The sequence below is a fragment of the Dermacentor variabilis genome, chromosome 4 (genome assembly GCF_050947875.1).
Source record: "Dermacentor variabilis isolate Ectoservices chromosome 4, ASM5094787v1, whole genome shotgun sequence".
Classification (NCBI taxonomy): domain Eukaryota; kingdom Metazoa; phylum Arthropoda; class Arachnida; order Ixodida; family Ixodidae; genus Dermacentor; species Dermacentor variabilis.
The window spans coordinates 223,536,800-223,556,800 of NC_134571.1; the positions used below are offsets into that span (position 1 = coordinate 223,536,800).

The 20,001-nt window shown below is 48.3% G+C and overlaps 1 protein-coding gene across 4 annotated transcripts in view; it reads right to left on the minus strand.

The window, feature by feature from the left end:
* The window catches only part of LOC142580129 (putative fatty acyl-CoA reductase CG5065), a 182,656-nt gene that overhangs the window by 37,697 nt on the left and 124,958 nt on the right, over positions 1 to 20,001 (minus strand). For all 4 annotated transcript variants that reach the window (XM_075690947.1, XM_075690950.1, XM_075690949.1 and 1 more), the window contains exons 6-8: positions 19,719 to 19,825; positions 17,353 to 17,530; positions 6,724 to 6,768 (exon numbers count right to left, since the gene is read on the minus strand). In XM_075690947.1, coding sequence (XP_075547062.1) covers positions 6,724 to 6,768; positions 17,353 to 17,530; positions 19,719 to 19,825 — 330 coding nt within the window. The remainder of the gene's footprint in view (positions 1 to 6,723; positions 6,769 to 17,352; positions 17,531 to 19,718; positions 19,826 to 20,001) is intronic.

The window sequence follows — 20,001 nt, forward strand, 5'->3', positions numbered from 1 at the left end:
TCACCTTTTAATTTTGCTTGCACCAGTATTTGAACGATAGACTTTTTCTCCCGGTATATTTCCCATTTACTGGTTACTTCATCCTGCGGCAACTGCGCCTTTGCCTACCTGTGCTCTCGAGATGCTTTCTGTCGTTCGGCGATCGCTTTTCATATCTCTTTGTTTCACCAGCCTTTCGGTTTCTTTTTTCCTTTCCAATGAACATGTTTCTCTTTCCGTATTTCTGTCGTTATTACACTTAGAAGCTCACCATATTCCCACTCTTGGCCATTTGCCAAGTTCTTCCTCAACTCTAGTGACTATATTTGCTATTCAGAGTTAAAATTTGGACTGGCGATTTTGCTCTCTTTGCTCTTTTTCCCAACTACATATCCCATTTTGAAAATGATGCATTTATGGTCACTCCCTATGCTGCTAAACCCTTCCTCATCGATGACCATTTCTCTCAACTTATGAATTCCTTCTGTCATCAGACAGCAATCAATGGTCGATTGCCGGTTTCCCACTTCCCACGTGATCTGTCCTTCACACTTAGGCCCTGTATTAAAGAAAACGAGGTTATGTTGCTCACAAAGGTCTGGCATTGACTTCCCGTTATTGTCGGTATAGCTATCTAAATCCTGTATGTGGGCATTCATGTCACCTAATAGGACAGTTTCAGCACCATTCCCGAAACCCTTAACATCAGCGCTTATGCATTCCACTAACTCTTTATTCTTTTCTGTGCAATTTTTTCCGATCCACAAATACGCAACGCCCAGCCAAGTTTCTTTCCCACTCATTGTACCTGATAACCGAACATGCTCTTGACATTGTGAATTTACTCTTTTCCATTTGGCTCCCTGATGGATGAGCATTCCCACTCCCCCTCCCTTTCTTTCCGACTTAGTTCTGTTGCACCCTTCCAAAACATAATTCTCAATAAATGGCGGCTCTTCTGAGTCTCTAAGGTGCGTTTCTGCAATCGCATACACCCTTATTTGTTCTCTATGTAACTGCTCCTCAATCTCTGCCCACTTTCTTTCTTCGGCCGCCTTACATGTCTATGTACCTATTGCAAGGCGAGCTTTCTTTGCTTTCCTCCTTTTTCTGTTATCGACGGAGATGCTCTTCTGATGTTCCCCTAGGGGACCTCCTTCATTACTATCTACTCTGACCTCTTGAGCGCCCGCGGGCCCCCTAAAAAAGCAACAGCGCGACCACCAAGTCGCCAGCCCACTTCTCGCGCCAGCCTGTACTTGAAGTGGATCCCGTCACGTTTAAAACCATTACAACTTCTCACTTCCCTGTTTACTTCGACAACCTCGAAGCCTTTCTCTCGGCTCATTTTCCATATCGCCTCATTAGCAGCCGCTAAGGCTCTTTGTACGTGACTGTCACGCACAGTCACCTCCGGTACCGTGCACACCACGATCTGCACCTGAGGGGATAGCTCGCGCAAGTCATCCACCCCCTTCGACAAGCACTGGCCTAGTCCTGTCCCTTTCCTGTTTAGGATGTCATTTAGCCCACCTGCTACTATGACAAGGTGGCGCACGTGGGCATTTTCCGCGAGCTTTTCTTTTGCTCACTCCATGACAGAACCCAGTGTCCGCCCTGGAAATGTCCCTACCGCCACTCTTTTATCGCCTTTCACCCTCTCCACAATTGCTTTTGAGCACCCAGCCAGGTTTGAGTCGCCAGCGATAATCACCCTTTCACTCTCTCCTATCTCGCCCTGCTTTCCTTTGTCCTTTTCCGCGTGATTCGGACTCGACAAGGGGAATTGTCTGCTGGACTCCTGCTTTTTCTGCGTGGCGGCCTCAAGGTAGGTGCCGCTCTTTTCAGCTAACCCTTCATCACCCTGAATGCATTCCATGTATTTCGCTGACCCTCCCTCGCCTGTCGCGTCGGGGGTCTGCGTTTCATTGTCACGCACATTCTCGTTCACAATGGCGGCCCTGTTCAGCTTTTCCTCGGTTGCTTCAAGTCTCTTTTCCACTACCTTCCGCGCATCACGCTCCCTGTTTAGCTCATTTTTGAGCTCATGCACCTGTTTGAGAAGCTCTTCCTGGAAAGTCTCCATTTTCTGCTGCTTAGTATCGACATCACATTGTGTGCCGGTTGATTCGATGCCCTCTCCATTCTCATCCGTCTCCTCATCTGCCTTAAGGGACCCTTCGCGCACTGCTTGCTTTCCCGTCTTTCACGCCATGTATCGCACGGCCTTTTTGCAACTACTGCAATACTATAATATTGCTACTACTGATGCAAATACTATAGTACTACATCAACGCAGAGCGCGTGCCTTTTATCAAAGAACGATACGCACAGGATCCAAATGCTCAAAATGTCGCAAAGCAAGTCTCACCACTGTTTCAGAAACAATCAATACCGCGGAGACCGAAGGTATGACCCATTCTCGCACGCGCTCAACCACGCGGCCATGCTCTCAATCTCCTAGCAAAACACCCATGGTAAAACCACTAATAGCTATTTGTCTTGCCACTTCCAAGCTACCATTTAAAGTCTACAAACACTCAACGTCCCACCAGGCCGCACGTGTTGTAGCACGTGGCACGAAAGGACGCTATAACCATCCTACAAAACAAATGTACACGAAGCACACCCGCGCACCCGAAATACGAGAGACAAAAAAGGAAAGAAAACCACCCAATTACTATTTAAAGGCAAAAAAAAATCAGCAAATAAAAAAACCGAAGCAAACTCAAAGCATGCACAAAAACTTATGATTTCGTCAGCGCCACGGAGCCCCGAAAAGCACGTCTATTCGCCACAAAGAAGCCAACGCCAAACCCGAAGCGTTGAAGAAGCGCCCTCTTCACCATCTTGTAATCTAGGGAGTCAGCAGCAGTCATATGCCCAGTCACAGTTAATGCCTCACCAGTCAAGGTCATGCTTATGGCGACAGCCAATTTATCTTTAGACCAGTCATGTGCAGTAGCTACGCGCTCAAACATCTAAAGATACGCGTGGAGGTCGTCACGTCGTTCATCGAACAGCGGCAGTAACTTCTGGTGATTGAAGCAGGGTAGGCTTGGTGACGTTACCGGCGCGGTCGGGGCCGATGTCTGGCTCTGCGCTTCTTGAAGCTTCAGCTTCGGCTGCAAGATTTGTAGCTGTCTCTCGCTGGCTTACCGCTGGCTTTCTGCTGTTACTTTGGCTATTTCGCGCTCAACTGCTCGTTCGTCCCGCTGCCTAGGCTGTACTCTTTCCATACACTCGCGAAATTCAGTGCCAGACAAGCTTAACTGTGTTGCAGTGGCAGCTAACTTGTCTAAATCCATATCGGTCGTCTAGAGTTGCGCGTATACACCGAAATGCCGGTCTCCTTGTTTGGCATATTACTGGCGGATCCTGGCAGGCTCGCCAGATTGTGATCGAAACAAACTTGCTGTTCCCTAGAGTGGTTGCTTGAGCTAGTTGGTAATCCATGATCGAAAATAACGTACAGCGCGAAAGACAAGGACTGCGAAGACGACATACACAGCGCTGTTTTCTTTTTTTGACTTCCAACAACATATAATTGCGTTGCCACATTGTGTGTATATATACAAGAAAGGGCATGCGCAGAAAATGAAAGGCAGTCACATGGGGTGTTCTAACAGCAAGTCACTGAACTAAGAGCATGGTCACTAGAAAAATAAAAAAAAAACATTACGGTTTCTATCTGTTTAGATACGCGACTTCACCAGGGGTCAGCGCAATAGAGGGGGCACTATATAACGCAAATACTACCAAGTTTTCTGATGAAATCAGCGCTGTGTATATCGTCTTCGCAGTCCTTGTCTTTCGCGCTGTACGTTATTTTTGCTGTTCCCTTTGCGCCCAGGGCCCTTTTAATAACGACACGGCAGACGAGAGCTTTTTACGTGCAACTCAGACTTTATACGGACACGCTAACACGATACAGACGATTTGCACACACGTGGACTAGAATTCGGAAGTCATTTGCTCTTCTATATAAGGATGTGCCTAGCACTATGGATCACGACTCGCCGGTGTGCGTCGTCGTTGCGGTGACTATGACGGTTGCCATTGCGTATTGCTGAGCACTGCTGGCCACCGGGGCGCCTGAGCTACCTGTCTGTCGACCGAGCCCGACGTTCTAGCGGCCGAGGCGTTACAGGCCAGTCGTTACGGAGAGGCCGCGTTTTTACAATTGCTAGCAGGTACAGCGGGGCGTGGCGCTTTTGACGGCGCTCGACGTTTCTGCGCATGCGCCAGTAGAAGCAGGCGCGAGAGAGAAAATCTGGGGGATTTTGCTGCTTGAATATATGACTCAGCCTAGGCACTACGGAACCGCGCGTTGTATTCGTTTATCCACTAGTGCATTGCGGAGTGCGGTCGAGTTTACAAGCTCCGCCGCTGGCTGCCCGCGCAGTGAGGCAGTAGGCGCGGACGCCGCTTGGTGATCGCTGTGTCTGAAGGGGCAATGTTCTGACTGGTGTTGTATAAATCGCGGGTCACCTTTTAATAATAATATTTGGGGTTTTACGTGCCAAAACCACTTTCTGATTATGAGGCACGCCGTAGTGGAGGACTCCGGAAATTTCGACCACTTGGGGTTCTTTAACGTGCACCTAAATCTAAGCACACGGGTGTTTTCGCATTTCGCCCTCATCGAAATGCGGCCGCCGTGGCCGGGATTCGATCCCACGACCTCGTGCTCAGCAGCCCAACACCATAGCCACTGAGCAACCACGGCGGATGCAGGTCACTTTTTTCGTCGCGACGATAGATAGGATGTTTTACAAGCACTGCTCCAGGAGGGCACATGTAACCGGCAAACGGAGGCCTCAGGAGAGCACCTGAGGTTATATTCAAGCAGGCGGCGCAGGATCTCCGGGGCACCCAAGCGGTAGCGGGCGGATCAAAGCTGGAAGCAGGGCGGCTCGTGGGTTGGGGCAGCGGAGGCCGAAGCGTGCCAGGGGGTGTTTCCATAAAAAATTGGCTTTCCGCGATAGCGGACAGCCGATCTTATACTCCCCTGGCACGCGCAGGCCTTTGCAAGCCCCAACGCACGGACCAGTCCGGCTTCTAGTTTTGATGTCCCCGTTGCCGCTTTGGTGACCTGGAGGCGCCACCAATAATGCGAAATAGTGATACGTTGTTTTCATCAGTAAAAACATGATTACATAAATATAATTGCGTCGAGCCGCCAACTTGCGATGCTAAGTTCAGCACTACCACGCCCCGCGACTTCTGCCGGCACACCTAGGCACAAGCGCATACAACGCGCGCCAAGGAACTCCTCCGTAGTATATAGGCAGAGTCGTATTTTCAAGGAGAAAGAGTCCCCACATTTCCTCTCTCGCACCCGCTCTTACTCCCGCATGCGCGCAAACGTCCATCGTCTCCGCAAGTGCCGCGCCCCGCTGTACCTACCAGCAATTGGAAATACGCTTACGGGCCAGGCGTTACGAGACAGCTACAGCAGTGGCCTGGTTTTCTGCCGGCCTGCTGTTCACCTGCTTCTACGTCACGACAAGGTGCGGCGTCATGATGATGGCGTAAGACGTGGCCGTCGCAAGCAACACACCAGCTGTCTTCAAGTGTTGAGCGACGCACTACGCAACGACAACCGTCATGGTCAGCGCAACGACGACGCACACCGGCGCGTCGTGATGCATGAGCCCTAGGCACATCCTTATATAGAAGCACAAACGACTTCCGAATTCTAGTCCGCGTGTATGCAAATCGTCTGTATCGTGTTAGCGTGTCCGTATAAAGTTGTGTTGCACGTAAAAAGCTCCCGTCGGCCGTGTCGTTATTAAATGATCCTGGGCCCAGCTAAAACAGCCAGTTTGTTTCCATCACAATAGGCTATCATTCCTCATTTTTTCTCTTTTACGCAATGAAGTGACTGCTGAAAACCTTAATACTAGCGAAACCAGATTTGCAGAGCGAGAAAACCTACGACTTCTAAGGACTAGGACTAAGTATAGGAAAGAAACCGCCTTTTTTAGGACAGGATATCAAACTGGAATAGCATTTTATGTGAAATGAAATATCTTTCCTCATTGCATTCGTTTTCTTTATTGCTAAAAAGATTCTTCTTAGAAAATATATATGGTTAATTGTTACCGTGCGTCTTGTTCTACTTACCTTTATTGTTTTCTTTTTCTCCTTTTGTCGTTTCCTAGATGTATTATTTTCATAAAGTTTCTGCAAAGTTCAATGCTTCGTTCTATAAAATGCGTTTAAATTATCTATAATTTATGTAAGCATTTGACTGCTACGTTATTAGTGTGCTCCCCGAGATTTTCCAGCTTTGTGACGCCATATTATGCTACTTATTCTGTGGCTGTTAAAATGTACAGCATTACTGTAATAAATATGAAACGCATTCAATGTGGCCGTAGTGATAATTGTTATAAGAAAATTTGCAACGACGACGACAGCACCTAAATTCAACTTTTTATTTATCTAGTGATCAGAAAAGACTGACTAATATTAGTAATAATGTATTAGTATTCACAATAATCGACGCTTTATTCTTTAAAGCTCGCCATACATAAACGTGGCATTTAAAATGAAAAAGAAATTTTAAAATGAAAAAGTGAAAGGCTGTCTGTCATATGGCTAGTTTTGATCTGTCAACGCAGCGTTAAAGAACGAAGTACTTATGTTAACTGCAACAGAAAGTTACATTCAAAGCGCCTGGCGAGTAACGTTCACACTCAATGGTTAAAATGGATCTACAAATTGGAAAGAACTTACGGCGATGATAAAGCCAGCAGGTCCATTGAAGTTGTCAACCCAGCCCTGCGAAAAGCATAGGAATAGCACTTGAGTGGAATGATCACCGTAACGCATTGTTTTTGTCCGCACATTTTGCTGACGCTGTTAATGCAAAGTTGGGCTCTACCGTTTATAATTTCAAGCAGAACTAAGTCACATGGAGTGGAAAAAGAACCGAACAATAAATGAGACGTGAAACGCAGGGGCGAAACGTTGCTTTCACGATTATCAAGTACAGAATGTATATAAACCAAAATGCACAAATATCTCCCGAAAATCCATGATTTGGCCATTTACACAAGCAGTCAGTTGAATGATTGGTAAAGCGAAGCTACCTCTACCGTCCAAGGAAATATTCGTGTCGTTAGCGTCGTAAGCAGAAAACTTCCTATACGTGGGCCGATACCGAAGATAGTGCAATGCTGGCCCGACCCGCGGCGGAGGTGAAGCCGGCATTAAACACTCCGCCCAAGAGTGGGCCGACCCCGAAGATAGTGCAATGCTTAGCCAACACGCGGCGGAGGTGAAGCTGGCGTTTAGCACTCCCCATACGTGGGCCGATCCCGAAGATAGTGCAATGCCTGGCCGAACCGCGGCGGATGTGAAGCAGGCGTTAAACACTCCCCATGCGTGGGCCGATCCCGAAGATAGTACAATGCAGGGCCGACCCCCGGCGGGGGTGAAGCAGGCGTTAAGCACTCCTTATACGTGGGCCGATCCCGAACACAGTGCAATGCCGACCCGAACCGCGGCGGAGGTGAAGCTGGCATTTAGCTCTCCCCATATGTGGGTCGGTTCCGAAGATATGTGGGCCGGTCCCGAAGATAGTGCAATGCCTGGCCAACCAGCAGCGAAGGTGAAACAGGTGTTAAGCACTCCCCATCCGTTGGCCGATCCTGAAGTTAGAGCAATGCCGGGCCGACCCGCGGCGGAGGTGAAGCAGGCGTTAAGCACTCCTTATACGTGGGCCAAACCCGAACATAGTGCAATGCCAGCCCAACGCGCGGCGGAAGTGAAGCAGGCCTTAAGCACTCCTCATACGTGAGCCGATCCCGAAGTTGTGCAATGCCAGCCCGATCCGCGGCGGAAGTGAAGCAGGTGTTAAGCACTTCCCATCCGTGGGCCGATCCCGAAGATAGTGCAATGCCGGCCCGACGCGCGGTGGAAGTGAAGCAGGCGTTAAGCACTCCACATACGTGGGCCAATACCGCAGATAGTGCAATGCCGGGCCGACCCGCGGCGGAGGTGAAGCAGGCCCAGACACTAGTATATATTTATAGCCCTTTTTTAAGTACGTGCCGGCGTCTTCCCAAAACAAATACAAATTGCAAATGTTGTTGCCATACATAAAAGTGGTTCTGTTTCTGACTTCTCCAATTCCAGACCAATATCGATTCTTCCAGCATTAGAAAAAATTATTCATTGCAGGTTGACTAACTTTCTGAGTAAGCATTCTGTTCTTTCTGACTACCAGTTTGGATTTAGAAAACAGAGGCCCACTAAGATGGCACTGACCAAACAAAAAGAAATAATTGACGCCTTTGAAGAAAAGCTTTCGTTCTCGGGACATATATAGACTTATCCAAAGCATTTGATCTAATTGACGACTTTCTATTATTTCAGGAATTCAGTCACTATGGCATTAAAGGCATCAGTCTTGCTTTACTACAGTCTTACCTAAAGTACCGTAAGCAAATGGTGTACTTAAATGAAACCTCGTCAGATGAGCCAATCTTGTCTGGTGTGCCTCAGAGAAGCATTTTACGGCCTATATTTTTAGTGTTTATAAATGACATTTTTCATACCTGTTTCTAATTTATCTCGTAACTTACGCTGATGACATTACAATGCTCGCCACAGGAAACACACTAGCTGAGTTATCCCTCCGTGGCAACGAATTTTTGGAATATTCGCTTCACTGGTGTAATAACTATAGTCATGAAGGTAATACGAGTAAAACAAAGGCTGTGATATACAGGAAAAAACTAAAGTAGTAAGTGATGATATCGAACGATTATTAGGCAATGACAAAATTGATATTGTGCCCAGTATAAAATATCGGTGTTGTATTCTCTGAGACGCTCAATTGGGACTTATGAACTGAAAATATTCGTGCTAAAATGAACAGGTCAAATGGTGTGTTAAGTAAACATAGGTTAACCCTTCCCACACAGGCTAAACTCCTCGTTTATAATTCATTTATAGCGCCAGTGATTACTTATTGCCACACATTTTGGGGTAAGAGGACACAGCACAATAAACAACGCCTTTTTATTGCACAAAAGCGTGCGATAAGACTGATAGCTAATGTACCGTAGAATGCTCATACCAGACAATATTTCAGGCAGTTCAATATAGCAAGAATAACTACTACGTATGTGTTGAAGCTGCTTTACATTTACATACCTGCTGTAGCAACGAACAATGCCTTATGCTATCAATAGTTCAGCTAGTAGGTCATGAACATACATCTGATGTATGTCATTCTATATCATGGACCCTACCGTTAAGTCACATGAAATAACGCACACACTCTTTATCGTACAATCTGCCGAAGTATCTAAATGTTCTCGAAGATAATCGTTTTTCTGTTAGGCTGTTTTCTGCACAAACGTTTATTGCATTAATAAATCTTTTCGAGCCTTCAACCGAATAGTTCATCTGTGTAACTCTGACAATGCACTGTAAGGGAATTGACGAAGTGTTTCTATCATAGAACGCTTGTACTTTTGTCTCGCTTTGTTTATTTCCAAAATCTGGGAGCTGCCGCTCCCGTGTTGTGGCTATGGACGAAGAAGCCCTCGAAGACCTTCCTGGAGCCAAGCCATCACGTGCGGTCGCGTCCAGGAAACGCGGAAATGCGTCAAGCGACACGGACAGCGAGGCAACCGAGTTGTACTCGGACAGCGTCGACTCGTCGGACGACGATTTCACGCGTGTCATGAGCCGAACCACAAAAAGAAGACTACTGCGGAAGTCATCGTCGCCAAGTGTGTCTACCGTGAAGACAACATCACAGCGCTGGCCGCACACTATGCTCTTCATGCCTGTGGACCCAGTGTCAAATCTGCGACTCCTAAACAGGCAAGTCCTTTCTGCGTTTCTTGAGGGAGTCGCGCCAAATGAGATAAAGGACGTGAGAATAAACGCACGGAAGAATGTCCTTGCAGTAGATGTTCTACACCGTAGTGCACTGCAAAACCTGCGGCACGTAACGGAGATCGACAAAGTACAGGTGCGATCCATGATACCTACTGGCTGCAATGGGACTATCGGCGTCATTTATGATGTTAATATTTCTATACCAACCGACGACTTACCAATATTAATAAAGCCAACTACAGAAGGCACTCTTATCACGCACATCACAAGACTTGGCAACACCCGTTGCCTGAAGCTGTGGTTTGATGGAGACAGCCTTCCCTCACATGTCAAAGTTGGCCACGTCCGCCATCCACTCCGCCCATACATACCGAAGCCCCTGCAATGCTACAAATGCTGCAAGATGGGACACGTAAAAGGTGTCTGTAGGAATAACCTCGTGTGCCCACGGTGTGCCGAATCCCATTCAGCAGATGCCTGCCGCGCAACTGTGTTAAAGTGCCCTAACTGCCATGGTACTCATGAGGCCTCATCCAATGATTGCCCGCGGGTGAGGAACGAGCGAGCAGTACTCAAACGTATGGTATGGGACCATTCAACACACAAAGAGGCTGCCGCTACTCTCAGGCCACGACGACATCGGCCCCGAAGAGCAGCACGAAGAGTTACGTCTACTGAAAGATATCCGCCATCTTCCGGCAAAGCGGCTACCGTATCAACGCCGACTTCCACAAAAACAGATACTGCGAAAACGAAGACTGCGGCAACACGCTCACCTCCTGAAGAGTGGCCTACACTTCCAAGAGCACAACCTGCCTCGGAGTCACACCAAAGTGCGCCGCCCACAATGACCTCACGAACCGCGGATGGGACGACGACTGAGGATCGCCAAGTCATAGTGATGCTGAAGTCACTTATGGACGCCATGCGCATTCTACTGAGCAACATGAAAACCCCGTCGGCACAGAGCGCACTGCAGGTGCTGGACACCTTGAGTCCGGTGCTTGCGGCTCTAGGGTAAAACCATGGCCCGAGAGATGCCGTCGTTTCAAGAGGAAGTCAAGCATGCATCTGTCTTGCAGTGGAACGCCAGAGGGCTTAAGTCACGCATGTCCGACTTTAGACAGTTTGTCTTTACGCACCAGTTCCCCATTATCGTGATTTGCGAGCCCAACCTGTCAGCTCCCATCAGACTGTCCGGGTATGAGTGCTTTATTTCCTCTACCTACGGAGAGTGCAGCAAGGTTGTGTTTATACGCCGTGACTTGACTTATGTACATCACCCAGTGCCTCCTGACGAAGCAAATCAATACGTTTGCTTAACAGTGAAGAAGAAAAAGCTCACGTTTACACTTCTTGGAGCCTATATATCTCCAGCAAGCCGTCTAGATTGTGAGCGCCTACGGGGAATTTTGACATCGACTCCAAAGCCGTGGGTGCTCACTGGTGACTTTAACGCCCACCATTACCTATGGGGAAGCTCCAAAGTTAACTCTAGAGGCAGAACGTTGGTGTCCTTTGCTTCTGAACGGGAATTTTGCTTGTAAAATGATGGTAGCCCCACTTATCTGCGTGGATCAGCGTATAGCAGCTGCTTGGACCTAACCGTGTCACGGTCGCTTTCGAGAAGAGTGCACTGGTTTTCAGATTTAGAAACACGGGGTAGCGACCACATCCCAACCTATTTGAAGATCGAAGGTTTGACTAGTTCCAAGTCTTCCAGAACCGTCCAGTGCACCGATTCGCCTAAATACAAAATAATAATGGAAGACTGTTGTCGTGACGGCACCTCTTATAACCTACAGGGCGCGATAAAGGATTCCATACAAACAACCACGCATCTGCTTTCGAGGAGTTCTTCTCGCACCGATTTCGACATTGAACTAGCAAAACTTCGAGCCATTCGCCGTCGTGCGGAGCGAAGATATAGACGCACGAAGTCAAATCATGATTTGAGATTGGCTAGACGAACACAAAAGAAAATACAGCGTCACATGAACAAGCTGGCTTCGCGACAATGGGCATCCTTTTGGGAGTCCCTGGATCCGCGAAAACCTTTGTCGCTTATATGGAGGACTGTTCGTGGCCTTCGCACAACCTCTGGTCAGCGCCACCCGTTTAAATCTTTGGCACTTTATCTACAATGTAGAGATATTTACGTCGCTGAATCTTTCTGCAGGAAGATTGCTGGCGAGGCAAATTCCGATGGAACGGGTACGGGAACGCTCGACGACCCACTGTTCTCACGCGATCCCCGCATGAAATGCCCTTTTTCTATGGAAGAACTAGAAGCTGCGCTGGCTTTGTGCAGGCGTTCCTCAGCGCCAGGACCTGACGGCATTACATACCGTGCCCTGTGTAACCTAGGAGACCAAGCTCGGAAGGCACTCTTGCTCCTATACAACGACTCCTGGCAGACGGGTACGGTTCCGCAAGAGTGGAAGTCAACTCGCCTCATTCCACTTCTCAAAGCTGGCAAGTCGCCTTTGGACATTTCCTCCTACCGTCCGATCACACTTGCCAGCTGTGTCGGAAAAACAATGGAAAGAATGGTTTTAACACGTCTGGAATGGTACTTAGAGTACTATTAAATCTATCCACAAGCTATGGCCGGATTCAGACGGGGCCGTTCGTCAACAGACGGCGTTGTTGACTTGATAACATTTGTGCAACACCAAAAGGCCTGTAAGCGACTATCTGCTGCTCTGTTTCTAGACGTAAAAGGAGCTTATGATAATGTCACCCATGAAGCCATCCTTAGCACGTTAGAAGCCGTCGGACTTGGTAAGATGTATATGTGGGTGTGCAACTACTTACAGAGGAGACCATTCTACATGCACACAGAAAATGGCCCGACGTCCGAGCATTACGGCAGCCGAGGAGTCCCTCAAGGAGGAGTGCTTAGCCCGACTCTTTTCAATCTCACCCTCAGTGGATTAGTTTACAACCTGCCAAGCACCGTACGACTTTCCATCTATGCGGACGACATCTGCATTTGGGCATCAGGTGTGACACGACTTCAGCTTCGTGCTCGGCTTCAGAAGGCAGCCACAATGACATCTTGCTACCTTCGTCAACAAGGACTTGAAATTTCATGCGGAAAGTGCGCAATGGTGGCATTCACGAGGAAGCCAATGTCTGGTTACGGCGTATCTATTAACGGACAACTTATACCATACAGCAGAAGCCACAGGTTCTTGGGAGTCGTAATTGACAGAGACCTGTCTTGGACTCCGCACGTCAATTACGTGAAAAAGCGGCTGACTGCTATCTGTCACCTGTTCAGGTTCCTTGCAGGAAAAAGTTGGGGAGCATCTGTACACGCTATGTTACAGTTGTACATGGCGTTGTTCGTTGGATTCCTGCGATACAGCCTGCCTGCAATATCCAACACCTGCAAGACTAACATGCGTACGATTCAGAGTATTCAAGCCCAAGCCCTTAAGATACGTCTTGGCTTACAACGCAGTGCATCAACGGCTGAAACCATTGCCCTAGCGCAGGATTACCCGATCACGACGCACACTGCCATTGAGACAATGCGTATGCATCTCAGGCATTATGCTAGGATCCCTTCCCACCACTTGGAGAGCCTCACTGCTGCAAGGCCCTGCTCGACATTTAGCGGTATTGTCAGTGCACATCGTGCGTCGTTTACCTCAGGGTACGCACCTGCGGCCAAGCCAGCGTTTCCTCCGTGGTGTTTGAGCCGTCCACAAGTTGAGCTAACGATTCCAGGACTACAGAAGAAGACAGATCTACCGGCCCCTGCTCTAAAACAGCTGAGCTTACTTCTTCTGCATGAAAAGTACAGCAACCACGTGCACATCTATACCGACGGATCGACTACGTCGTGCAGTTCTGGTGGTGCCGTGGTTATACCAACGCGAGGAATTACACTGCGGTTCAGGACATCGCATGTCACGACCTCAACGGCGGCAGAACTAACGGCCCTGCGTCGAGCACTGGAGTTCATTGATTCGGAAAGACCCAGAAAATGGGCTGTGTTCTGTGATTCAAAACCGGCATTACAGTGCACGCAGTCAGTTCTCCGACACGGATGTCATGACCAATTGACATACGAAGTCGTGAAACTTCACCATGATGTCCAACAAAAAGGCCACGAAGTCGTTTTTCAGTGGGTACCTGGCCACTGTGGAATCAGTGGCAATGAGTCCGCCGATAACGCTGCTCGCACAGCTTATCAAGAAGAGCACAGCATTCCGATTCCGCTTTCGAGGACTGACGCTGCAAGGCAGCTTCGACACCTGGCACGTAGCCTCACAGTGACCGAGTGGAACTCGCAAAACTTACGACTTACACGACTACATCGACTAAACCCCTCCCTGCAGCTCCGACCTCCACCCGGACTTCCTCGACGTGAAGCTACGCTTCTCTGTCGCCTTTGGTTAGGAGTGGCCTTCACAAAGGCATACTCTACATTAATTGGGGTGACTGACAGTGCAGCATGCGAGGTCTGTGGTACCGAAGAAAACATCGACCACCTGCTGTGCCACTGTCCAAGATATGCCCTAGAGAGACAAGAACTTGCCAAAGCTTTCCAAAAACTGGACAATCGGCCGCTTTCTGTGCAGGTGCTGCTGGAACACCGCCCCCATCGCCCGTCGGCCCATAAAGCGGTGAAGGCACTTTTGTGTTTCTTAAGGACGACGGGTTTGTGCGACCACCTGTGACTATTAGGGCAATTTCTGTAACACCGCACGCGTCAGCGAACTTGCCACAATTTCATTCTTTCCTTCCCTCCTCTCTCTCCCTGTGATCTTTGCTTTCCCCTTTCCCATTCCCCCGGTGTAGGGTAGCCAACCGGACGTTATTCTAGTTAACCTCCCTGCGTTCTTCTTTTCTCTTTCCTCCTCCTCCTATTTCTGTGCATTTTCATCTACGTTGACGTTATAATTGTGTAATGGGAATTCACACGAAATTGTGCAATTGTGTGTTTTCGTTAATTGTGTAAAACCACAATTATGTCATACATTACGTGTAAAATTACAATTGTGTAATAGATTACGGGTATTGGGAATGTTTTCCCTCATTTGAATTCTGTAGTTGTGCCTACTTTGCAAACTCTCGCATTTCCATCCATCCGTCCGTCCGTCGTGCATTTGCTCGAGTGTGACCTCCTGGAGATGAGGGGAAAACGTATTGCAGTTCCTGCCTTTCGGGGTGCATGTTCCGGCGGTGTAAGGTGCCATTTACAAGGACGAGCAGACGAGGTGACCGGTCCGACAAACCAGAAGGCAGGCGGTTGATAAGATCATTTGGAGACGTGCCCCGCTGTTGCTCATCAGCAACATGGATGAAAACGGAGGGCGAGAAAACGCCGGGTGTTGTGTCCTCCGTGGGAGCGTCTGAGGCATATTAGGGGTGCCTAGACAAGCAGTCGGGTTCCTGGTGTTCCTGGTTTCCACAGTGTACGTGAATTACTGGAGAGGTTGAGCACAGCGACCTAGATGTCCAGTAGGGTCCTTGAGGCTCGAAAGCCAGCACATAGCGTGGTAGACAGTGGTAACAGTGAAAGGCCACCCATTTATGTAGGGACGAAATTCGCTGACTGCACAAACAAGTGTGAGGCACTCGTGCTCGATAATGGAATAACTGAACTCGGCAGGGGAAAGAAGCCGGTCGGTGAACGCAACAACTCTATCATAATCACGTTGGCATTGGGCTAAAACAGCGCCAATACTATAGCCACTCGCGTCTGTGGGTACTTCAGTTAGAGCATGGACATCGAAGTGGGCAAGATTGGCGGGGTAGTGAGCAGCGTGATAAGGTGTGAAACTGTTGTGGATTGATCGAGACCCCATGGAAACTGAACGTCTTTCCTGGGATCTGTTAGTGGACAGGCTATATCTACGAAATTTCTGACAAATCGACAGAAATGCGAGCACAATCCCACAAAGCTTCGAACATCCTTGGCACAAGAAACTCGATGACAGCGCGAACCTTGGCGGGATCGGCGAGGACGCCAAATGAGTCGACGAAATAATCGAGGATAGCAATTTGGCGACGACCGAATTGGAACTTCGAAGAATCAAGTTCTAGCCCAGTTGCATGAAACAGTGATAGTATGGATGAAAGATGTGTGAGGCGTGTTGCAAATGTCGGAGAGTACACGATCACGTCTTCCAGGCAGCACAGGCACATAGACCATATAAAGCTGTGTAGTAGCGTGCCCATCATTCGCTCGAACGTCGCCGGGGCATTGCACAAGCCAAATGTTTTAACTCTGAACTGATAGAGGCCGTCAGGTGAAACAAATGCTGTTTTTCTCAGCCCTGTCGTCGACGTCGATCTGCCAGTAACCATAACGTACGTCCTCAGTAGCGTAGGTTCTAGGTATGAAAAATAGGCCACGCCGTGAAGACAATCCCGAGCCTCATCAACGCGTGCAAGAGGATATACATCTTGTTGAACTTATTGAGATGCGGCTAATCTACGCAGAATCGCCAACTGTTGTCTTTCCTTTTAACTAGGACAACAGGGGAAGCCTACTGACTCGCGAACGGCTCAGTAACGCCTTTTTAAAGGATCTCGTCAACCTCTTGTAGAACAACTCGGCTGGTGACAAGCGCCCGTTAATTGGAGGCACATCGCCATTATGTATATGATGTCTGACAAGAGAGATTTGACCTAAGGGACAGCCGTCAAAGTCGAAAATGTCGGTGTATGTGACGAGGAAATGACGGAGGTTGCCATTTGTGAGGGCAGAAGGTTCGGGGCAATCGTCTCCCTGATATCGTTCTGTATCGATGGAGAAGTGGGCGCGTCGACGAAAGATCTGCTGAAGGAAGGTCAAGCGGAAGTGATGAAATATGGCACTCATCTGATGGCGCAGAGTGGCCTTGGGGAAGAACTTGAGGGCAGAGTCGGAAGTTCAAGAAAGGCAGACGAGTCTGGTTGGCCGCAACAGTCACAACGGTGTGGGGAAAGGAAACGCTGTGCGATAAAATGACACTGGGAGATGGAGTAACCACATAGTCGCTATCCGGTACACTGGGGCAGGGTACGGCGACAACACACGTCAGTGCTAGGGGCGGCAAACGGACGAACTCGACACATGGGATCTGACTGAACTGTGTCGGTAACGGCTGGTGAAGCGGGGACGCCAAGTTCGTCGACACCGGTCAAGCAGTCAATCAGAACAGAGTGGTCAGGCAAGAAATCAAGTCAAAGGCTTACGTCATCAGGGCAGTGGAGAAAATGAAACCTTCCTGTCGTACATGCGCCAGAACAATATGCAACACTATAACTATATAACGTGCGTGATTCTATGGTAATGTATGTACTTATGTGCGCATGCGGGAGAGGATGGATGTATATGCGAAATTCTTCCCGGTATTTAGCAGTTTAGTTCTAAGTAGTGCTTGTTTTCGCCTCCCCTTCCATTGTGTGCGTCTTTTATTGCGCTAATTCGCTTCATCAACTAGAAGTTCTCCGCAATATCAGCATTAAAATATATATAGAGAAAGAGACGGCGTTCATCACCGACAGGGGCTCCCTGACGGCACAGGTGACAATGGAAGGGCGCAGGATGACAACCGGCAAGTCGGCCGCTTCGTGCACTAGTAGACTCTCTGCAAGCGCCTTGGTATAGTGGTACGTGGTCGGACGGCCACCCATCACCTGGCTCAGAATCTTCTCTTGAAGGTCTTCCTCCAGCCATCTGCAACGACAGCACATAACACAGATTTACTGAATAGCCCAGAAAGCTTTGGGACTTGTATGCCTAACGTGTGGTGCTGCAACAAATCTTCGAGAAGAGTCCATTCATTCAAAATAAATTATGGTGATTTACGAGCCAAAAACGACGATGCGATTATGAGGCACGTCGTAGAAGGAGACATAGGACGAATTTTTATACTCGGCCCCCGGGGTTCTTTGACGTACATCGAAATCCAAGTGCGCTAGCGTTCTGTAGATTTCATCCAAATGAGGCCTCCGCAGCCCGGAATCGAGCCCGCGACCTCATGCTTCAACGCCCGGTTACGGCATGGCGGGTCTTGAAGGGCAACAATAAATCGAGTAACACCCGCAAGACACCTTGTCGACATCCATTTTTCTGATTGGCTGAAAAAGGTTGACCACAAGCGCACAAAGAAACGCCAGCGTTCTCCTTTCTTTTTCGAACTTAGCGCCTAAAATGCAGCCTAGGCCCTTGAGTATGAGGCCAGCGATTTGAAGTTGTTTTCACGTATTGGGACTGTTTTCGTACGGAAATTGGTTTGAAACTTAGTTAGGATTTGTTAGTAGTGCTTCAGAATGAAACTTTATCGATGACGGTGCTACAAGGCCTGACGTCACGGAGTGCTGTGGCTCCCAGTATTTCGTGCTCGAAAGGAGCGCGAAAGACGCGGAAGAGTCCGGACATGAAAACAGTGAAAACACCACACGCGCTCAAGTACGGGACCCAATCAAATAGCACAAGCTTATCACGCTTATCTGTCTTGCCGTGTTTCCAGGCTTCATCCACGTGTGGTCATGCCTCCAGCCAAGTGCAATTTGATCATACAGCCCAACATAGGAGTAAGACTCTTGCTAAGGCTAGTTGGTTCATGCTTGAACTAGTAAAGGCAAGGTGCAAAAGACAAGGACTGAAGAAGGACACAAACGACCAAATCCCTCTAAGCTGTGGTCGCAGCTATATCGGACAAACAGGTCGATGTTTCAATGAGCGTGCAATGGAACATTGCCGTAATCTGCGCAACAATGAAGGGAGCTTCCCTGCAGAGCATAACAGAGACTGCACTAATTGCTGCCCTCAGTTCGACAAAACTAAATTTTTGAAGTCTGGAAAAAACAGGTTTGAGCGGGAGATTGTGGAAGCCTATTCCATCAAGAAAGAGGGAAACAGCGCTGTGTCCGCGTCTTGCCTCTGTCTCTCGTTCCTTTTCATGCGCTAAAAAAACCTCAGTTATGCAATACCAACACGCCCTAACCTACGCTCTTTCAGAAAAGAAATGCGTCCGCAGGCCGTCCATTGTGCTTAGTGACAAGGAGACGACTTTTTTAGAAGGTTTCATTTAGGCCTCTTGTCAGAGTGATTTCATTTAGGTTTCTCCGTTAGTCTTCCTTTCCTTTATTTAGTTTTTATTTTGTTCACGATTTTCTAGTGGCTCTTACAGGGTTTGTCGCTTTCTTTTTTTACGCAGACACTGTTCGTTAGGCCCTTTATCATTCAACTGTTCTGTCCATTTCATTGCTTGTCACGTGGTTCATTTTTCGCGTGGTCACACCTTTTATCAGTTCTTTAGGTGAGTGACTATTAGAGATTTTAGTTTTGACACAGAAGCTGGACTTAGACGCCCTTTCTTCATGTTTTTCCGTGTTATTCGTTAGTCATTATCTTCATAGTCGTGCGGGTTTTATCACTGACTGGGCCTTAGGCGTTTGAATGGTGTTATGTTTTGGATAGTTGATAGTGAAACGTAGACGGTATTTTTTATGTCCCGTTTTTTCTTCCCGTTGGTTTGGTAAAGACTGTGCTCGATGAATTGCTTCCCGTGCTGCTCCACGTGTAGTTTTTGTTTGCTCATTTGATCTTTTGTATCAGATATGATTCCTGAGTGGTCGATGAACTGCTGTATTGTTCTAACGTTTCCTGTGTGATTCGGCTTGATTGACCTACATAAAGCAGGCTTGTTACGGAAATAAACTTAGTTGTGAGTGGCGCCGGTCCTGTCGTTTGTGTCCTCCTTCACTCCACGTCTTTTGCGCCTTGCCTTTACTAATCCAAGAAACGAGACTGTCTTCAATGGCACTCTCGCTGGCGGTGCGCACACATTCTTGAGGAGATGCATGAAATGCAGCTACAACAGGGTTGTGCGTGCCAGGAGTCAAAGGAATGTCCTTACTCCGAAACATCGATGACCTTCTGGTACGGTATTTCCTCGGGGTAAACAATTTCATCCACGTGGTTTCTGTTGCAGAAGCAGTAGGCTGTGGACACGTGCACGAAGGCCTGCCAGGTAGAGGAAAGAAAAGACAAATAAAAACAGCACCTTTGAGATGTTTGTATTTAACAAGGTAACATATTTCTAGGCCACCAAGCTGTGCGGTGTGTGGGCCAAGCAGTGCAATGCGTTGAGCAGAATCTGTCCCACCTGCGCATGTTCAGAAACTCGCGGCGTTCGTACC